We start from the raw sequence: 20,258 nt of genomic DNA, 5'->3' as shown, positions 1-20,258 counted from the left end.
ATCTTTCTCTCTCCCTCTCCCTTCCTCTCTCTGCAGTCAATAAAAACGTATTTTTAAAAAATTTAAAGATACTAATGGTGTATTTCACAGAACTAGAACAAATATTCCAAAACTTTATCTGGAACCACAAAATACCCAGAATTGACACCACAATTTTGAGAAAGAAGAACAAAGTTGGAGGAATCATGCTATTAAAGTGTATTACAAGGCCATGGTAATCAAAACAGCATGGTGCTGGCATAAAAACAAACACATAGATCAATGGAATAGAATAGAGCCCAGAAATAAACCCCACCTCTGGGGTCAATTAATATTCAACAAAGGAGGCAAGAACCTAAAATATTCAATAAATGTTGTTGGGAAAATTAACAGATATGTGCAAAAAATGAAACTACACCACCTTCTTACCTTCTTATACCATATACAAAAATAAACTCAAAATGGATTAAAGACTTAAATGGTAAGACTTGAAACCATAAAAATTCTAGAAAAAAATATAGGCAGTAAAATCTTGGATATTTCTTGTAGCAATATTTTTTTCTGATATATCTCCTTGGGCAAGGGGGAAAAAAAGATAACCAATAGCCTTATGAAAAGATGTTCAATATCACTAATCATCAGAGAAATGCAAATTAAAACCACAATGAAATATCACCTCACATCTGTCAAAATGGCTCTCATCAATGAATCAACAAACAATAAGTATTAGCAAGGTTGTGGAGAAAAGGGAATCCTTGTTTTACTGTTGGTGGGAATGCAGATTGGTGTTGCCACTGTGGAAAACAATATGGAGTTACCTCAAAAATTACTGCCTTATGACCCAGCAATTCCACTTCTGAGTATATATCCAAAGACACCTGAAACACTAATTCAAAAGGAAATATGCACCCTATGTTCATTGCAGCATTATTTATAATAGCCAAGATTTGGAAACAGCTCAAGTGCCCATTAGTAGATGAGTGGATAAAAAACTGGGTACAATTACACAATGGAATACTACTCAGTCATAAAAAAGAAGGAAATATTACCTTTTAGGACAGCATGGATGGGCACGGACAGTATTGTGCTAAGTGAAATAAGCCAGACAGAGAAAGTCAAATATCATGATTTCACTAGATTAATGTGGAATCTAATGAACAAAATAAACTAACAAACAAAATAGAAACAGACTCATAGATAGATAGAACAGACTGACAGCTGTCAGAGTGGAGGAGGGTTGGGGGGGGCTGCATAGAAAAAGTGAAGGGATTAAGTTTTAAAAAAAACATACATAGACACAGACAACAGTTTGGTGATTACCAGAGGGAAAGAAGGTAGAAGTGGGTAAAGGGAAGAACAGTGGTGATTGGAAGATACTTGACTTGAGGTGGTGAACACATAATACATTATATAGATAATGTATTATAGAATTGTACACCTGAAACTTATATAATTTTTTATTGATTTAGAGAGGGAGGAAGGGAGACAGAGAGAAACATAGATGGGAGAGAGATACACCTATACCGTATGTATCCCAACTAGGGATAGAACCTGCAACCTGTGTATGTGCCCTGACTGGGAATGTAACCTGCAACTTTCTGTTGCAAGGGATGATGCTCCAACCAACTGAACTATACCAGCCAGAGGCTGAAATCTACATAATTTTATTAACCAATGTCACCCCAAGAAATTCAATAAAAATTTAAAAAAACACAAATCAAAGGTGAAAGATAACATATTCTTGTGTGCATGAAAATAAAACCATTAGATCTTAATAATAGGTATCTCTGGATTTTTGTCTTATCCTTTATTATTTCTTATCTTAACCCCTCCTATAATAAACATACCCTTTACATGTTTAAAAATATTAATAAATATTTCAAACATACATCTGAGAATAAATGTATAGTTCTCTCATAGTATGTACAAAACACATATGTCCAGCAGATGGTGCAAAAACCCAACCCAGAATTAAACACATTTTAAAAGAATAACCCTTATTACTTCAAGAATGCCATGTGGATGGTATGTTTCTAGGTGATCAAGAATCAATCAACATGGAATTTTCATGTCTATCTATATATATATAAAAAGCCAGCAAACAGAATGCCATAACGACCGGAACAACCAGTCGCTATGATGTCCACTACGGCCAGCCAACCGGTCAGATCAGGGGGTGGGGCAGCCAGCCAAACCCCCACGGCCCTTTCCCCCAGCCAGCCCCACTCCCAATCAACCTGTAGCCTCTCCCCCGGCCAACCCCATCCCCGATCACCCCCCACCCCAATAGGGGGCAGGGCCAGCCAGCCAACCTCCTGCAGCCCCTCCCCTGGGCTGGCCCCATCCCCAATGGTCCCCCACCACCCCATAGGCCTGCAGCCCCTCCCCCCAGTCAGCTCAATCCCTGTTTGACCCCCCGACTCCGATCAGGGCAGGGCCACTGGCCAACCACCCATGGCCCCTCCCCCAGGCCACTGGCCCCTAATCAGCTCCCCCACCCCAATTGGGGGTGGGGCCCACCAGCCAATCCCCCCGGCCCCTCCCCACAGCCTACCGGCCCTCATCGGCCCCTATGGGGCAGGCAGCCAGCCAACCTCCCACCTTCTCCTCCTCCTGACAGGGCCAGCCCCGATTTGTCCCGATTGGGGCCCGCGGGTCGGACCCCACCTGTGCACAAATTCCTGCACTGGGCCTCTAGTTAAATATAATTTGTTTGACCTCTTCTGTAGTCAAAGGTGCGTCACTTCAGAGGTAAATAAGGGGTCTTTCAAGAAGGAATGTGTGGGAACTACAGAGGCTACAGAGCAAGATGATTTGTGTAAAAGAATCTTGAGGAATGGGCGCTAGATGTCAATGTAATGTTGTACCAGGAAAGGGCTTTGAAAATCATATTGTCCATCAGTTTTCAAATTTGTTTTTTATATTTTTCTCTAAATTAATCACAATATATAAAAGCAACAAAACTGGAACCATCCTATAGAAGCGGGAGTTGGGGACAAGAGCCATGGTGGGCCTTCTCTTTATTCAAACTCCCCACCCCCGCTTCTTGGTGGCTGACAGAATCAACATCTACAGAATCTACAAAATACTCCCAAGAAGCCCTAGAGAAAACTTCTAATGCAGTACGGTCACTTTACTGCTGATTAAAGAGATGCTCAGAGAAGAGCTTCCCATGTGAAATGAAAAGCTACATAAAAAGCAAATAAAAAATTGTTAATTGGTTTTAAGGTACAATTCAATAAGGCCATTTAAAATGCATCAATTACAATGACACCAATACTTTTCACAGCATTTACAACATTTAGAAGTTATATTGAATTAAGTTTCTGATATCTTAAACTTTGGATTCACTTCCATCCTTTTTATGTATGTGGTTTATGAAACTATAGGAAGTGAGCATTTAGTTGAGTAATATAAGCATATTACTGGGTCTTATTTATACCAATAAAGTTTACTTATATCAAAATGTCCTCAGACTGTACTTCCTGTATAGTCTATAATTTTTTTATCAATATATCTTTACTGATCTCAGAGAGGAAGGGAGAGGGAGAGAGAGATAGAGATAGAAACATCAACGATGAGAAGGAATCATCGATCGCCGCCTCTTGCACGCCCCCTACTGGGGATTGAGCCGCTGGGCAAGTGCCCTTGACCGGAATCCAACCGGGGCAGGCCGTCGCTCTATCCACTGAGCACACTGGCCAGGGCTAGTCTATAACTTTTAAATGCAATTATAAACCATACAAATGGTGATTTGACAGCATGAAGCTAGTTAAAGAAGTTTGCAAAAAAAAAGGAAAGTAATTTTGCAAACCTTTATAAAATCTGTCTACGTAATGTTTGCAAAGTAGATACAACCTATTTAAATAAATTCACCTTGTTTCTTTTCAATACAGTCCAAATTTAAGTCTCTTTTAAAACTCGCTCTTAAAAAGTTTTGTTTGGATAGTTACATCTACATGAAGCTCTGCCTGATAAATTCTACTTGACACCCGGGATTTCTGGTCCACAGATGGTGTGGATCCAAAGCTTTCACCTGAGATTTCTCGGTATATAACAGTGTCTTAACGTGTCCTAATTTAACAGGTCAGAGAAAAACCCAAAGTAAATGGGGCAGTAAACAGATTGGGTCTTAAATCTGGCCGGTTATACTGACCGGACTCGGGTCGTAAGCCACTCTCTCGGTTCCAAATCCACCTTTTTGTCCTCCGCCTGAGGGGTTACGACTGGCCGTCTGCAAACCGCAGGGCGCTTTAGCTCCAGGGGGCGCTGAGGGACCCGGAAGACTAGCGGAGGGAGAGGCTGCCTCTCCCCTGCTGGCTTCCGGTTTCTCTCAGCATCTCCTCTGCACAGATTCTTATTACTGACTTGGTGCTGTTGGGTTCCGGTTCTCAGGATTCACCGTCCCCACCCGGTCCCCATCTCCCAGGCCCAGCCTAGTTGAGCCACCCACAGATACCAGCCCCTGGCAGAGCCACCGCCTCAGAGGTCCGGGTCCAGCACCAAGAGGCCGTCATCTGAGTTCCTAGAGCACCCGCCCCAGCCAAGCCGTTCCCCTCCTCAAGGTCTGGATCCCAGCTCTGCCAGACCCTTCCTCTGAGCTACTGAGGCAGCAGCACCAGCTCTGGGTCCCAGATAACCCCATCCCTTCTCCTTGCTGCCCCTGCCCTAGGCGTGCTAGCTCTTTCTTGCAGCTCTCTCTTGGTGTTAGCTCAGTGTTACTCTTATGCCTTTTTCAGTTCCGTACATACCAATGCTATATATTAAGTTCTGTAAATCAAAAGAAAGCTGATCCGGTTTCTGTTTTCCTGACTGGTGCCAGCAGACTCCCAGGAAAAAGAATCTCAAGGTCAGATTCTGACCATGCCCTGTCCTTGGACACAGTGCTCACCCCCTAATGCCACCCCGGTGAATCAGGTAATCACCTGTGTTTGATTATAGTGAGATATCTACCGAAGCACGTGGCTTCTGGGGCCCAGGGGCTGTTGTATTTAACCAGGGTGACCTTGAGGATATGGAAGGAATGGCTATTTCTGCATGCGCTGGATAATTTACAGGAAGGAAATTATCAGCTCAAGTCAGCGATTTTTAACCTGTTTCATCGGCACACATAAACTAATTACCAAAATTCTGTGGCACACCAAAAATATATCTTTTTTTGCCGATCTGACACAAAAAATAGGTATAATTTTGATTTATTCATACCAGATGGCTATTTTTGTGTTGGCTGTTGTCTTTTTTTTTTTTTTTTTTTTTTTTTTTTTTTTTTTGACAACCTAAGGGAAAAGAGGTCAGTGCCCCTGACTAAATAGTCAGGTATTGCATGTTTTAAAAATTCTTGTGGCACACCAGTTTGCCTGCTGAGGCATGCTGGTTGGAAATTGCTGACTCAAGTGATAAAGAGCCAAAGACCTTCAAAGGCAGTTCTCACCAAATCTCATATTTCTTGTAGCTGCTCTGTAGGATGCGTCATTACAATGCAAGATGAATTCACAGGCTTGCTAAGGTTCCACCGTGAGAGTTAGGGCACTGATTGGAAAGGAGACCCTGAGGTTTGGAATGTGGACATCTGGGTGGACCAAACTAAACAGGAAATCGTGTGCTGTCTAATCCAAGCTCCTACATTCTAGTAACTCCAACCTTTGCCCTTTATCCTCCAGCCCTAAAGAAGAGAACTACTTCCTGCACTATAACTTAGGGGTTTTCTTTTGCATTTTCACTTCTCTAATAGCTGTTATTCAAATCCCTAACATTAAAATCTCTTTGGTAAAACAAACAAACAAAAATGGCCTACATTCTATTTTTCTGACTGGATCTTAATGGATCCACTGTCTTATAGAGTTATTTTGAGGATGAGATAAAGTGGCACATAGCTCAGTACGTCCTATGTAGAGGGTACTAAACAGGTAGTAGTGATTTCCTACCGACCACATCTCTTCTCTACTGTACTATGGTCCAACCAACCCAGTCACCTGGCCAGGGCCTTAGCAAAGAATTTTTAATAAATCAAGATAGTAGTAAAGAATACATACTATACAACTTTGAGACTTATGTACCATTTATTACTAGTTGTGTGAAATATATCGTTTAGGCATTACTCTGCATAGCTTAAGTGAAGTTGTTGCCATAGTGACTTTTCAAGGTTACACTTATCCTTGTGTATATAGGTTTTTTCAAAAGACATAGTTCAGTTTTAAAAACTTCAGAAGCATAAATGCTACAAACTTACACACAAGTTTCAAATAAACTTTATTAGAAAAATTTAATTATTTACATTTATTTTACATTTTGTAGCTCTGCTAATTTTGAATAATATATTTTTATTTTAATATTTTAGTCCCTTTGATTTAAGATGGAAACTACTGACTGAAACAAGAAATTAAGTCTTTTGGGACAACCTGTGCCTTCACTTTGTGCTTACTGAAATGCTTAATAGATACCTTCAGGACTGTGGCTATGACCCTTAACAAGTTTGAAATTTAAAAAAAAAAATTGAAAAAAAATACGTTGCAGTTCTAAAAAAATATTTTATTTATTTTAAAATGTAATTTATATAATTAAAATTTTATAGAGAAGTTAGAATTATAATAAAAATATATTTTTCTGCATCATTAATATTTAGTTGTCACACCTGATGCCCCATTCACCCCTTGATGTGGATTTCCTACAACAGGGATTGTTTTCCCTACATAAATACAACACAACCATAAAAGTCAGAAAGTTAACACTGATGCATTTCTAGTACCTAATCCTCAGAATTCATTCAAATTTTTCCAGTTGTCCCAATAATGTCATTTATAGCAACAGAATCCAGTTCAGAATCACATCACATTTTGTTGCCACGTATCTTTCTTCTCTTTCATTCTAAAGTGGTCTTCCATCTTCCTTTGACTTTCATGACCTTGACACTTTTGAAGGATATTTTGTGGCATGTAACTCAATTTGAGTTTGTCTTATGTTTCCTCATGATTAGATTCATGTTATGCAGATTCATCTGGGTTATAACAAAAAGTGATGCTGTATTTTTGTCATTTTGTTTTATTAAGTGGAACACATTTTTTATTTATCCCACTGTGACAATGTTCACATTGATCTATTGATTAAAGTACATCTGCCAGTTTTCCCACTGTAAATTACTTTCCCTTTACAATTTATCAGTATTTTGCAATTATGTATATATTCTTTTCCTCATCAAAATTTCAATTTATTCATTACTTAGACATATAAGTATAGATACATGAATCCCTGTTTTATTCCATTACTGTCTTTATTACAATACTCAAATTTTCCAATATTTAATTAGTGAGGGCCCCCTTTAAACTGGCTTTTGTGCCTTTGATATGTCCTCAAGGTTCTTTTAGCAATTCCTTATCTTTTAGTACAAAATGATATTCCATCTCAAATTGTCCTCAGCCCTGAAATCATCCATTTCTCCAAGAAACCCTGGTTCTTTTAGCAGAATATGGCATTTAGAAGCCAAGATCTGGACACTAATGGTGCTCATTGTTATTAACATGTTGCTGCTCCCAGGCTCTATCAGTTGAATACCTAGCTCTATATCTGTATCATCTATATCTATATAGCTATATTTCTATATCTACAAATCTGTATCCACATATCTACATCTGTATTCCTATCCATATTTCTATATTATTAACTACAATTACATATCTATACAGAGAAAGAGCAAGATAAGTCTATAAACACATTTACATCTATATGTATAATCTATCCATGTATTGAGAACTGTGAGATCTGTTCACATCAATACCTCCAATTCTAATCCAAAAACAAAGGGTTTGTCCTAGTGTTTTGTTTTGTTTTTCCTTTTGAATATCTTTAACTCTCTTCCACAGAGAGAAAACCTGGATTCTCTTATCTCATACATTTCCTTATTGGCTTCATAACCCTGTGGTATCCAAGCTCCCGTCTCTGCCTCTCCCTCACCCCATGTGGATGCCCCCCTCACCCTCTTCAGCTTCTAATATTTCATGCTGGGCCACCCCACCCCTGCTCTACATCTCCTCTTCTCACCATTTGGGCTTTGACTGCTCTTGCTTGCGGCTTCCCTGCATAGAGGTCCTTCTTACCCTGTTTGGCTCTGACCCTTCATGTCATAGCTGCCTCTCTGCACTATGTCACCCACTCACTCTTCTTGGGCTCTGACAGCCAGTGCCAAGCTGCTCCCACAATGTGGACTCCCTCTTTGCCCCCCTCAAGCTTTTCCACCTCCTTCCAGGCCACAGGCCAGCACTGCTGTAGAAGCCTACCTTGCCCTGCCTCACCTTTGGGACGGACTCTTTTGAAAGAAAGGGAAAGGAAGAGTCCAATTAACTCCTATGCGTGTAATGAATATCTTTGCTGAATTTTGTTCAATTAGAGAGAAGATCAAGCTGGAAGCAATATATGTGTGGTTTCAAATGCTGCTGACTGCTACACAATTCTTTGTGGAGGCGCCAGCTATATTTAGTTATAAGCACCCTTAAGACTTTGCTTTGGATATATTTATTCGCTAAAGCTTGGATGAAATAAAGATAGCATTTATTGGGGTAAACGGGAAAAGTAATCAAGTAGAGCTCCCTTTTAAATCTCATCTTATTTTGCTTTTTCATTTGTTCCTCAGAATGGATTTAGTGTACAGACAGACTGGCCTCAGGGTTTGAATTATAGAGGATCTCCAGTCTTCAAGACTAAGGCATTTGTTCTTTCACTTAAAGTCATTGAATGTGTTTGAGCAGAAAAGAAGCATGAGATTGTGAGGAAAACTTTAATTTCTAATTACCAAAATTGAAAAAAAATCATGAGTACATTGTACATCTTGTTAACTTTTCTTAGGATGAACAGTATAAAGAGAAACTATTTATAGTTGGGGTGCTAATAGATAAGATGGCTTATTAGTTAATAAAATATTTACACCATTTAGATAAATCTGGCTCAGTTTCATTCCCTGACTTACTGCTGTCACAATAATAAATTCATAATTACTTCTTTTTATACAATTATTAGGTACAATATAATAAAATGTAATTCTTATCAAAGCAACTGGCTTTATTCAAGCCAGAAAACAATTTACATTATTCAAAATTCCTTTTCATATTTAGAGGAAGGACTATTAACCAAATACTTGAGCATTTGACTTTGGATAACCACTTCCAGCACTATTTAATTACCACAGAGGCTAAGATGGGATGTGAATTTTTAGCAGATGGTCTGAATCAGGCAGTGCTTGTGCTTCTTGGTAGGATCAAGCAGTGCTTGGCATCACCCAACAACAGGCATCAGAGCCTGCTGGGACCCCGAGTGTCAGCCTCCAACTGCCCTTGGTGGAATGAGAACACAGTAGGGTAGGAAGACCAAGGACAGAGGACATGGTCAACCAGGCCAAGGTCACTGAAAAGGAAGGAAGACAGAGGAGTCTGAGGGAGAGAGGGAAGAGCTGGAAGTGGAGGAGAGAAGGAGGAGGAAGAGAAAAGCACTTGAGAAGACATGTGACATGGTTATCAAAAGATGAGATTGATGATCAGAGGGGGGGGAAAGGAAGTATAGAAAGAATGCTTAAGGAAACATAAGATATCTCATACACAACGATGTGAAAACATGGGGATATTTTATTGCTTTAATTTTAGATTTCTAAATTTCAAGGAAAAATTTTCTGAGCTGTGACCCATGGTCAAATCTGAGTAGAATGTGCATTGGTTTGTCCTCATGGTTGTCTCATAGCCTCCACTCACACTCAGGGAGCATCTTCTTATGAAGCGAATATGCAAGTGAATTTTTGTATAACATTTTAATTTGTGGCTGCATTAACTTATATAAGAAATAGGGAATAAAACCTTAAATCACACTGTCTTGAGTTTATATAACATTAGAGGCCCGATGCACAAAATTCGTGCAAGGGGGTTGGCCCCCTACACCATGGCAGCTGCCTCTGCCTTGCCCCCTGACACCACGGCTTTGTCTGGAAGGTCGTCCGGAAGGACATCTGATCTAATTAGCATATTACACTTTTATTATTCTAGATATTTAAAGACCTTTCATTGACATATTCCTTAGTTTTTACAATATCACTCTGAGGTAGATAGGAGATCTGTAGTTTAATCCCCATTCTACAAAATCAAAATTAAAGCACAGTATTAAATCAGATATACACAAACTCTAGAGTAGGGTGATTTGCCTTAGCTGTCCTGGTTTTATCAGGGATAATAAAACTAATCTAATTCCATACATTGTGACTGATGAAAATGTGTAAAGTTGTCCAAACTATAAGTAGTTTCAATTTGGCCAAATGAAACCACATTTCAAACTAATCCCGAGTGCAAAGCTGTGAAGAGTATATTCTGGTTAGCCTGTTAGTTTCATTTCTCTTTATTTGACCATCTCCCTTTGTGCTGAAGATTACCCTATAATTGCTATTGTCTGTTGACATATTATTTTTGCTCATAAACTTTGGCTAAAAGAATGTCCATTCCCACAGGAAAATATAGTCAAGAGCTTCAAGGCAGAGCCTTCCTCTCCAATCTGGCCTCCACACAGCAAGCCTAAAGGTACTTTAGGATCCTGTGATCCTAGGTCTTTTTGTGACATCATACATTCAGTAGCCAGTAAGTAAAGTGTGGCACAATGCCTAGGTACTCTGGGTAGAGAGAAAGAGGCACAAGACACATTTCCTGCTTTTAGGGCAGTTCACATGGCTCATAAAATTGCCCATTCCTTCTTTTTAAAACTTGCTTTTCTTCAGCTTTTCTGATTTCTAGGGGGTATTATTCTTCTGGTTCTCCTTGTTTACACTGTTGTGTTACTTGCTCATTATTCTTTTAAATATCCTATCTAATAAAAGAGTAATATGTAAATTAAGCATCACTCCGTGACAAAGATGGTGGCGTCCTTAGTGGCTGGGGCGGGATGCTGGCAGTGTTGCCCCAGCAACATGAGTCCAGCATCTGCGCCCGGCCATGTGGAGGGAAGGAAGGGGAGGGTCCTCGGGCTGGGGTGAGGGACGCTGGTGTCGTTGCAGGCCGGGCTGAGGGAACCCCCTCCCCGGTGCATGAATTTCATGCACTGGGCCTCTAGTTGAACTAAATAAACCCTAGAGTATTGCAAATCTGTATTTCCTTCAGAAAAGAATGTGCTCATTTAGCCAATGATTTAATATTCTACTGGCCTTCACAACAGAATAAGCAAGACTTTCTAAGGTAAATTTGTTTTTTACAAGGCATTTAAAGTAAATTTTGTGGTTTTATAGCCCAACTTGAAGTGAAATCTTCCCCCAAAACACAGCAGTGCTGGAAAACTCCTCAGCAATCAGTGAGCTCAGAGCCAGCGTGACAACAAGGGAGGAACAGGATGCTGAGTAGTAAATGTGACTGAAATACAAATAACAAAACATGTGGTTTTCTAGACTCACAAATTATTGGAAGACAAAACAGTCAGCAAACTACAGTATAATATACAAGGGGAAATGCCAAAAGTGGCCACTAAATTATGTGTTTTTCCGTAGCCATGCAGCTATCCTGGCACTTCGGTTTTTGTTTGTCAGATTTTCGTTCTTTATTGCCTGTAATTTGGCATGAACTTCGAGCCTCTGGTGCTCCTCCAACATGGGGCTGAAAAACTGCTGCAGCTGAAAGGACAAAGAGACGGTCAGGGCAATCTGACTCCTCATTTAGACAAAACAGGACAGTTCACTCTAAGTCGCAACATGATTTTGCAAATGGCCAATGACAGTTGGAATGGGTGTCAATGTGTGAAGACCACCTACCCCGAAGAGTCAGATGTAGACTAGAAGCTCCATGATGTAGGAACTTCATCTATTTTATTCACTGCTCTATTCCCTAGCCACCTAGTAGGTGTTCAATAAAGATTTACTGAATGCATACTAGATATTAGACAAAATTTGTGGACAGAGATAGAGTGAGACCTTCTCTTACCTCAAAAAATACTTTGCAACTTTCAAAGCTCAAAACTGGCACACAACATCTGTGTCTTTACAGATGTTATCCTTTATTTAAGAACTAGAGGCCCAATGCACAAAAATTCATGCAAGAGTAGTCCTTCCCTCCCCTGGCTGCCGGCACCGGCTTCCCTCCAGCACCTGGGGCCCAGGCTGGCTTTCCTCTGGCTGCCCACAGGCACCCCAGACCCAGGATGGCTTCCCTCCATCCCCAGCTTGGTAAGGAAGGATGTCCAGAATGACGTCAGGAAGATGTCTGGTCTAATTAGCATATTACCCTTTTATTATTATAGATATTTAGATAGTGGATTTGTCCATTGGCTAAATTCCTTCATTGAGTCAAGTCAAGCATTAAGCTATAGGAACATATGCAATATTATGTACAAGCCAGATGCCAATTGACTAATTAGTTATATTTTTAGTCTATTTCTCCTTCAAAGAATTAGAACTTAGCACATGTGAGATGACAGCGTACCCGTGCTCACAAAATGTCATTTAAACCCTAATGCACTTAAAATTGAGTAGTAATAGGGTTATCAAGGCTAATTACAATGTAAAAGGAACATTCTGGAAAAAGTAGACTAAGGAACCAGAACCTCCCACCCTCTCCCACACCTGTCCATACCTACCAGGCAGTGGAATCCACCTCCCCACAACCCCATATGATCATGCACCTTCAGTGAGTGGGAGGGGAGTTGGGTCCATGACATTGTAGGGGGGCTTCATGTGTGCTTGAGAGCATGAGTGCGGCCAGGCTCCAACAGGGTAGTGTATAAGGAACAGAGCAAGAGAAGCAAAGAGTATATAGAAACTATGCTGGTCTGGAAGGAGAAGGGACTTATGTGACTTCCTTTTCATCCTCTTTTTAGTAATTATTTTTTATATTATCATGTGAATTAATACATTATAGGAGGACTATTGGGCATTAATAGGTTTTTGACAAGGATATTCATAATAGCTAACTTGTTTTCAAAATTGCAAAAATGAAATCACTGCTAAATCCACTTTTACATTATCTCTCTATATAAAAGCCTAATATGCAAATTGTCCCCTCAGGAGTTCAACTGGGAGTTCAATTGCTTGCTATGACGTGTGCTGGCCACCAGGGGGTGACGTGGAATGAAGGAAGACCCTCGCCAGCAGCCGGCAGCTAGGGAAGGGAGGTCCTGGCTGGCAGCTGAAGGCCCCGATCGGCCCTGATCACTGGCCAGGCCTAGGGGGCCTACCCATGCATGAATTTTGTGCACCAGGCCTCTAGTTTTAAATAAACTATCAGTGACTACAGAGCTTTGGAACTTTGAAGACTGCTAAATTTATACAACCTTCATTCATTAAACAACAACAACAAGCCCTGGCCAGTATGGCTCAGTTGGTTGGAGCATCATCCCAGACACCAAAAAGTGACAGACAGGTTCCATTTGCGGTTGGGGCACATGCAGGGGTCAACCAATCTCTCTCTCTCTCTCTTTCTCTCTCTCTCTCCCCCTCACCCCTTCCTCTCTAAAAATCAATAAAAAATTAAAAATGTGGTACATCTACACGATGGAATACTATGCTGCTATAAAAAAGAAGGAACTCTTACCATTTGCAACAGCATGGATGGAACTGGAGAGCATTATGCTAAGTGAAATAAGCCAGTCAATGAAGGAAAAATACCACATGATGTCACTCATTTCTGGATAATAAGACCATTATAAACTTATGAACAAAAATAGATACAGAGGCAGAGCTGCCTCGAACAGACTGTCAAACCACAGCAGGAAGGCCGGGGAGGGTGGGAGGGCAGGAGGGGGGTGGGTAAGAGAACAACCAAAGGACTTGTATGCATGCATATAAGCATAACCAAAGGACATAAGACACTGGGGGGTAGGGGAGGCCAGGGGATTGTCAAGGGCGGGGGGGAAAAAAGGAGACATATGTAATACTTTTTGTAATACTTTAAGCAATAAAAAAAAATTAAAAATGAAAAACAATAAAATTTTACTGGGTTCTGTAGAGATAAACTACAAAGATAAACTGATACACTTTAGAAGACTCCACAGGATTCCAAGCCTTCTTTCCAGCATTTCTGGGTGTGCCCTTCACACTCTGATCCAGGGAATCCCTGATAAATCAGGTCCTGACAGTTCATCTTCAGGCAAGCCAAACTGAAACAAAGCTAATTCCTCCAGGAATTAGCAGTTCTTCCTCTCTCTCTTTATAACAACTACATAACTGACTGCTTCTTTTTTTCTTGCTCAGGATCAAATTTCAGGCTTTATGTCCTAAACATTTATTTGTTTACTTGCTGGGGCAGGGAGTTGATTTTCCTTTCTTATTTACACAGGCCCTTCCTATTTTTATTAATATAGTTCCAGGCCATAGTTAATATTTACTCATGTATTTTTTTTTTACTCATAATCAACTTTATTGAGATAAAATTTATATACATAAGCTTTAAAGTATACAAGTCGAGTTTGGATCTCTATATACACCTGTGAAACCATAGCCACAATCAAGATACAGTCCATTTCCATGGCCCACAAAGTTTCTTCCTGCCCCTTTCAGGTCATCCCTCCCTCTGTCCCAGGCAACCCCTGATTTACCTTCTGTTACTACGGATCAGTTTGCATTTCCTAGAAAGTCTCTGGTTTCTTTTGCTCAGGACAATCATCTTGAAATTCATCCATGTTGCTACACAAAATAGTTCCTTTTTTAAATTGTGGGGTAGAATTCCATTGTGTGGATATATTGCATTTTCCTTGTCCATTCACCTATTGATGGACATTTGGGTGGTTCCCAGTTTTTAGCTAATGTGAATAAAGCTGCTAGGGACATTCATGTACAAGTATTTGTGTGGACATAGGTTTCCATTTCTTTTGAGTAAAAACCTTAAAGTGGAATTGTTGGGTCACATGTGTCTAATTAACATTTAGAGATACTGTCTGTTTTCCAAAGTAGTTTCCATGTCACAGTCCCACCAGTAGGGTAAGAGTTCCAGTTGCTTTACGTCTTTGCCAACCTTTGGTATTGCCACTCTTTCTAATTTTACCTATGCTGCTGGGTGTGTAGAGGTTGTATTTATATTTTATTCTTGTTTTACTTTGTGTGTTGCTTTTTTGTAGACATTTGCTTTTGCCACTCAGTTTACCTGTGGTTATAGGATTTCCCTTTTCTTTCCAGAACTACTCCTTCCCTATCTCAGTGTCTGTGGTTTGGGTGGGGCTGGTTCCAAATGTGGGCAAATGACCCAGGTTAAGCCAATCAGAGTATTTCCTTCCCCCTGGACACGGTGATTGGTGCATGTGAGCCAAGTAGGACCAATCAGAGTTCTGCCTTCAGGACTGGAACTTGAAGCTGGGTGAAAAGGTATTCCTTTTTCTACAACTGAGGATGCTAAGGATCATGGAAGGCTGGACCTATGTTTGCATCCATGTGAAGAAAGCCTGCCTAAGAAGAAATTCAGCCCCGAGGGAAGCAGACGCTAGAAACAGCAAGCCCCACATTAGATTCTAGAATACAGTTATAATTAAAATATGGTCTCTGTCCTCAGGGAGCTTGTTTTACCATCATAGAGTGTGTAATGCACACACTGATTACAGTATAATGTGGTAAATGCTATAATAAAGATATTGATGGGATGATTTGGGAGTATGGAGGAAGGACAGATATAAATCGGTTCATAAAAAATTCCTGGAATAGGTGGTTGGAGCAGGGTCTTAAAGGATGATTAGGAATTATCCAGTCAAGGACAGGGTTCTGAAATCTAGAAAATGTAAAACAACCTAATAATTTCAGAAAATCTGTAAGTGGTGGAGTATAGCTAGAGGAAAAGTATTTGGGGGTGATCTGTCTCTTGGTTTCAGATACTCAGTGGTGAGCTGGGCAAAAATGAAGCTAGAGGGTAAGGCAGGGTCCAGATTATTAAGGGCTTCGTGTGTTAATGAAAAGATTTGAAAATTTCCTAAAAACTGATAAGCTACTGAAGCTTTGGGAACAGGGCAATGGCTGGTAGCAATGTGCAGAATGGATGGAGGCAAGCCCAGCCTGGGCCAGGGAGCTTGGGCCAGAGTCTACTAAAGTAATTCAGGTGAGAAAGAATGATGTCCAACCCTCAAGAGCAAGATAGAATTAAAAAACATTTCATGTACAGTTATGACAACACCAATGGAAGCATAGAATGTTATAATTCAGATAAGCATTTTAATTTTAGCAACTCTAAATGACACAAAAAAGTGGCTTCCAACTTATTATTATAATTCATAATATCTAAAGTACTTACCTCCATGACCTGTAAATCTGTACTTATGGTTCTCCCTATTAAATACATTATAGTAACCAACGAGTGTATTCCATACCTGCAAAGCAACAAGATGCTAATCAGGGTTGGGAAATGTTTTGCAAGACAAAGCTATATTTTATTTGCCAGATAAATGCTAAGTATATAGCCCCTTTTAATTTTTATCTCCAACATCTAAAAGAAAACATGTATGAATTAGTTTACCCTCATCTTTTAATAGAAAATCTATTATATAAAAAATTCTAGCCCTGGCCAGGTAGCTTAGTTGGTTAGAGCATCATCCCAATATGCCAGGATTGCAGGTTCAATCTCTGGTCAGGGCACATACAAGAAGCAACCAATGAATGCGTAAATAAATGGAACAACAAATTGATGTCTCCCTTCCTATCTCTTTAAAATCAATAAAAAATTCTATTAGCACTAAAAATATTTATATTTAAATACTGATTTGTGTAACACATAGTTTTTAGTTCACTTAAATGTAAAAAAACTCTTTTTAAAAACAATAACAATGTCAACTGTTTTTATCTTTTTAAATGAGGTGGTTAGAATAGCCGCCACATTCCTCAAATTAAGAAAATTTGTAAGGGAGTAAATAAATATGCAAATTATGTCCCTTAAAAACAGTGGTTTTTTTGTATTTTTTTTAACTCTGACTAAAATACACTGAAAGCTCATTAAAAATGTTGTATTTGTATGTGCTTTTTGGAAAGAGGATCCATATCATCTGAGATTCTCACGGCTAAGTATGTGGCTCTACTCTATTTACATTCCCTCAAACAAGTGTGGTCACTGAAACTTTCTTCCTTAGTTTAGTGCCCCTGATACCCAATGAAAATCATCTAAAAAAAAAAAAAAAAGCCATGAAGTGTTGCTGTAGAGAAAGAACAGATACATACCTGCCCAAAGTGGTGCTGTAGTTATAAAAGTAAATAAAGACTTTTGGATGCATTAAAAAAGAAAGAAAATTAAGATAGGGTTAATACAGACTGAATAAGAAATGGTTGAACTGGCTTGATAATTATACACACAATTTATTTCAAAAAGTATACTTGAAATTAAAAATTATAAGAATTAATGTTGGCATACTACACAAACAAGGGTAAGAGAAAACAGTGCTTTTGTTCTTTTTAGATCTCCAGCTATAGTGTAAACTGTGTTTACTTGAGCAAAGTAGAGGACAAGAGACAGTCTACATGTAATTCAGACAAGCAAACTTGTTTCTGTGGGGAAAGCGGAAATATTTCTTATTTTTCATTTTTATTGGCCAGGTATGAAAAGCCTGTGAAGTGACTCAAGAAACTTGGCAAAATTTGCAAAGAACCAAGTCCCAAGCTTAAAAAAAAAAAAGCGGAAAACTACATTAGGTGCTAACTATGGGATTTTCTACCAGATCCAGAAGAAAGGTTACCCCAACAGGTGAGGCCCAATTTGAAGTTCCCTTGGGCAACTCATAAGTTGTAGAAATGAGGAATAACATACAGTTAGAAGCATTGTTCTGGAGAGTAAATGAGATAATGTATGTTGTGGCATCTATCAGGGCACACATCATTCCTTCCAGGTCTTGCAAGCTTCAAGCGGAGATATTTTTGAGACAGAGAGGATTTGTCACTCTTGTTGCGAGAGCAATCTCTTTGAAATATTAAACAAAAATACATACTTTACGAGTAGTTTATCTCCGCCCTCGTCAAATGCATTCTAATTAATATCAAGACAAGAGCCAGTGGGTGTCAGCATAGTCACCCTTTAAAAAATACTGGTAACATTCAATGCTAGTGTGGACACAGTGATATGGGTATTCTAGTTTGGCTTGCATTCTGCCTCTTTCCTTTCTCACATTTCTCCTTCTCTCCTCTCCCTTCCCCTGCCATGTCTGACTTCCTGTGACAAGCATGGCCACTAGGCAAGCATGGGGCACCAAGGCATCCAGCCCAATCCAGTGGCAGGTGGTGGGAATGGGTCCACTCCAACCACATCTCAACTCACGCAGTTCCCTTGTGTTCCTACTTAACCTTTTCCACTCTGTGTTCCCCATCATTAAATGCAACAGAATGGAAGTGAAAATAAGTGCAGGTTTCAAGCTTAGGACTCTAGGCAATATAACAATATTTGGAGGAGAAATCGAGTGTTTGATAAGGAAAAGTGAAGATTCATTTTGGGCCAGTTGAGTTTGGAACTGATTATACCTTATAGTCTATATTCAAACAAAACTAGCGTTTTCCTGTTGGCTGTGAAATCCACATTGTTTTAAGAAAGCTAAAAGCAACTTAACAAGGGTGATAAGGGCATAAAGATAACTTCTACCACATACAACAAAAGATCACAAAAATCCTGGTGTTCCATCCCTATCCACACATTCTTCCATAGAATCTACCCACATCTACATGTACATATTGATTTTCCTGTAACTTGAAAGATGTCTTTATGGTCAGTGGAGGTTCCTTCATTTAGATCAGTGCTCAAAGGATCATCTTGGTCCAACAGTTAAATAATTACCCCTCAGAGACCAGTGCAGTGTCTGCACAAGGGAGGGAGGAGCAGGAGCAAGCTGAAGATGTTTTACTCAAGCAAATATTCCAAAATGTATTTTCAGATTGGGCCTTCTGAGAAGAGTCCTGGGCATGGTCAAGGAGAGCAGATGTTTCTGAACTGCTATTGGCAGTGTGCTCAATTCAACCCCGTGACCTCCCCTGTCTCCCCCTTTCCAGAGCCCCAAGTTCCAGCCAGGGATGTGACTCATTCCAAGTCAATCTTTTAGTCCTTCCATGTGGAAAGTGACTTTTTCCAAATCTGCCTGTTCAAACCTCACTCAATTCCCTTCCTTCCCTTTGAGTCCCCAAAGCCCTCTCTGCCTCCATCTCCTCATTCTAATCACTTTATATCCTCAACAACAGCTGAAACTAACTGTGTCTTATCAGAGTAAAACCAAAATACTTTATTACTAGAAAGAACTTTAGAATTAATAAATACATGTCTTTCATTTTAGAGAAGAGGAAACTAAGGCCTAAATGTTCATAGACAAACAATAAATAGATGTTCCACTTCCCGTTCCAAATGAGAGGGTTAGAGAACTTATTTTCTTTTTCTTTCCTTTGTATTGAATTTATTGGGGTGACACTGGTAACAAAATTATACAGGTTTCGGGTGCACAATTCCATAACACACCATCTGTACACTGTATTGTGTGTTCACCACCCCAAGTCAAATGGATAAGTTACTTTCTCATCTGTGTTTATCCTGATAGGACTGATCTACTAGCAGAAGGATACTTTGTTTACATGAACATTTATAGTGCATAGTAGGATTACAGATGAAAAGGCAGGCATTTCAGACCTAGAGTGAACATGGGGTGAAGTTTTTATTACAAGCTCCAGGGAAAGAGAAAAGATACAACCCTAGGGGGTGGGCGCATCTCTGAAACCTCATGGAACAAGGGGACCTGTGGACATAATTCTGATTTATAGCCGAATTCCCAGTGAGAAGTAGGACCTAGGAAGGAGGGCATTATCTTTAACAACTTAAGCAAAAATGAAAACACCATTTATCCCAAAGGTCTTAGGGATCCCAGGGAATTTAAGGAATTTATAACACCCTCTGAAGCAATAAACCTAGAATGATAAGTCATTTAAAGCAGAAGATAAAGACAATTTTCTCAAATTCCACTGATGAGCCTGTAATGGTACTGTACAAATAAGCTTTTATCTACACATTTTTTATTTCTGATTTAAAACTACATGTTGTATGGGTGCTCAATAAGTGTACACACACACACACACACACACACACACAGAACAAAAAAATGCACCCCATTCCATTATTTTGCTCTTTAAGAGAACCATATTCACATTCTTAAACATTTTTATGCTAAAAATATTTTGTTTCAAAAGAACTTATTTATACAATGTAGCTTTCAACTTTACAGTTGCTTGTACCTGAACTGTTGGCTACTTCGAATCTTCTCACTCTATATAGCATGTGATTATTAGGAATGCATGGTTAAGTAATGTTCTAGAAAAACCAGCCATCCAGGGCCTGCTGTCTGATATTTGT

General features: G+C 39.6%; 1 protein-coding gene across 4 annotated transcripts in view; it reads right to left on the bottom strand.

The window, feature by feature from the left end:
- Nucleotides 1-6,284: 6,284 nt before the first annotated feature.
- The window catches only part of LVRN (laeverin), a 68,034-nt gene continuing 54,060 nt past the window's right edge, over nt 6,285-20,258 (bottom strand). The window contains exons 19-21 of one of the 4 annotated variants that reach the window (XR_004967643.1): nt 17,108-17,147; nt 16,191-16,266; nt 11,538-11,599 (exon numbers count right to left, since the gene is read on the bottom strand). Coding sequence is in view for 2 of the 4 variants with exons in the window: in XM_036310029.1 (XP_036165922.1) it covers nt 11,459-11,599; nt 16,191-16,266 (217 nt within the window). In the remaining 2 variants the exon portion in view is untranslated. Of the gene's footprint in view, nt 6,974-8,732; nt 11,600-16,190; nt 16,267-17,107; nt 17,841-20,258 lie in introns of those variants that run through there. The other 3 variants (XR_004967642.1, XM_036310031.1, XM_036310029.1) reach the window with 3 other exon arrangements.

The sequence above is a fragment of the Myotis myotis genome, unplaced genomic scaffold (genome assembly GCF_014108235.1).
Source record: "Myotis myotis isolate mMyoMyo1 unplaced genomic scaffold, mMyoMyo1.p scaffold_m19_p_5, whole genome shotgun sequence".
NCBI lineage: Eukaryota > Metazoa > Chordata > Mammalia > Chiroptera > Vespertilionidae > Myotis > Myotis myotis.
Note: the sequence above shows the minus strand (reverse complement) of the source record. Positions and strands in the feature narration are given on the sequence as shown.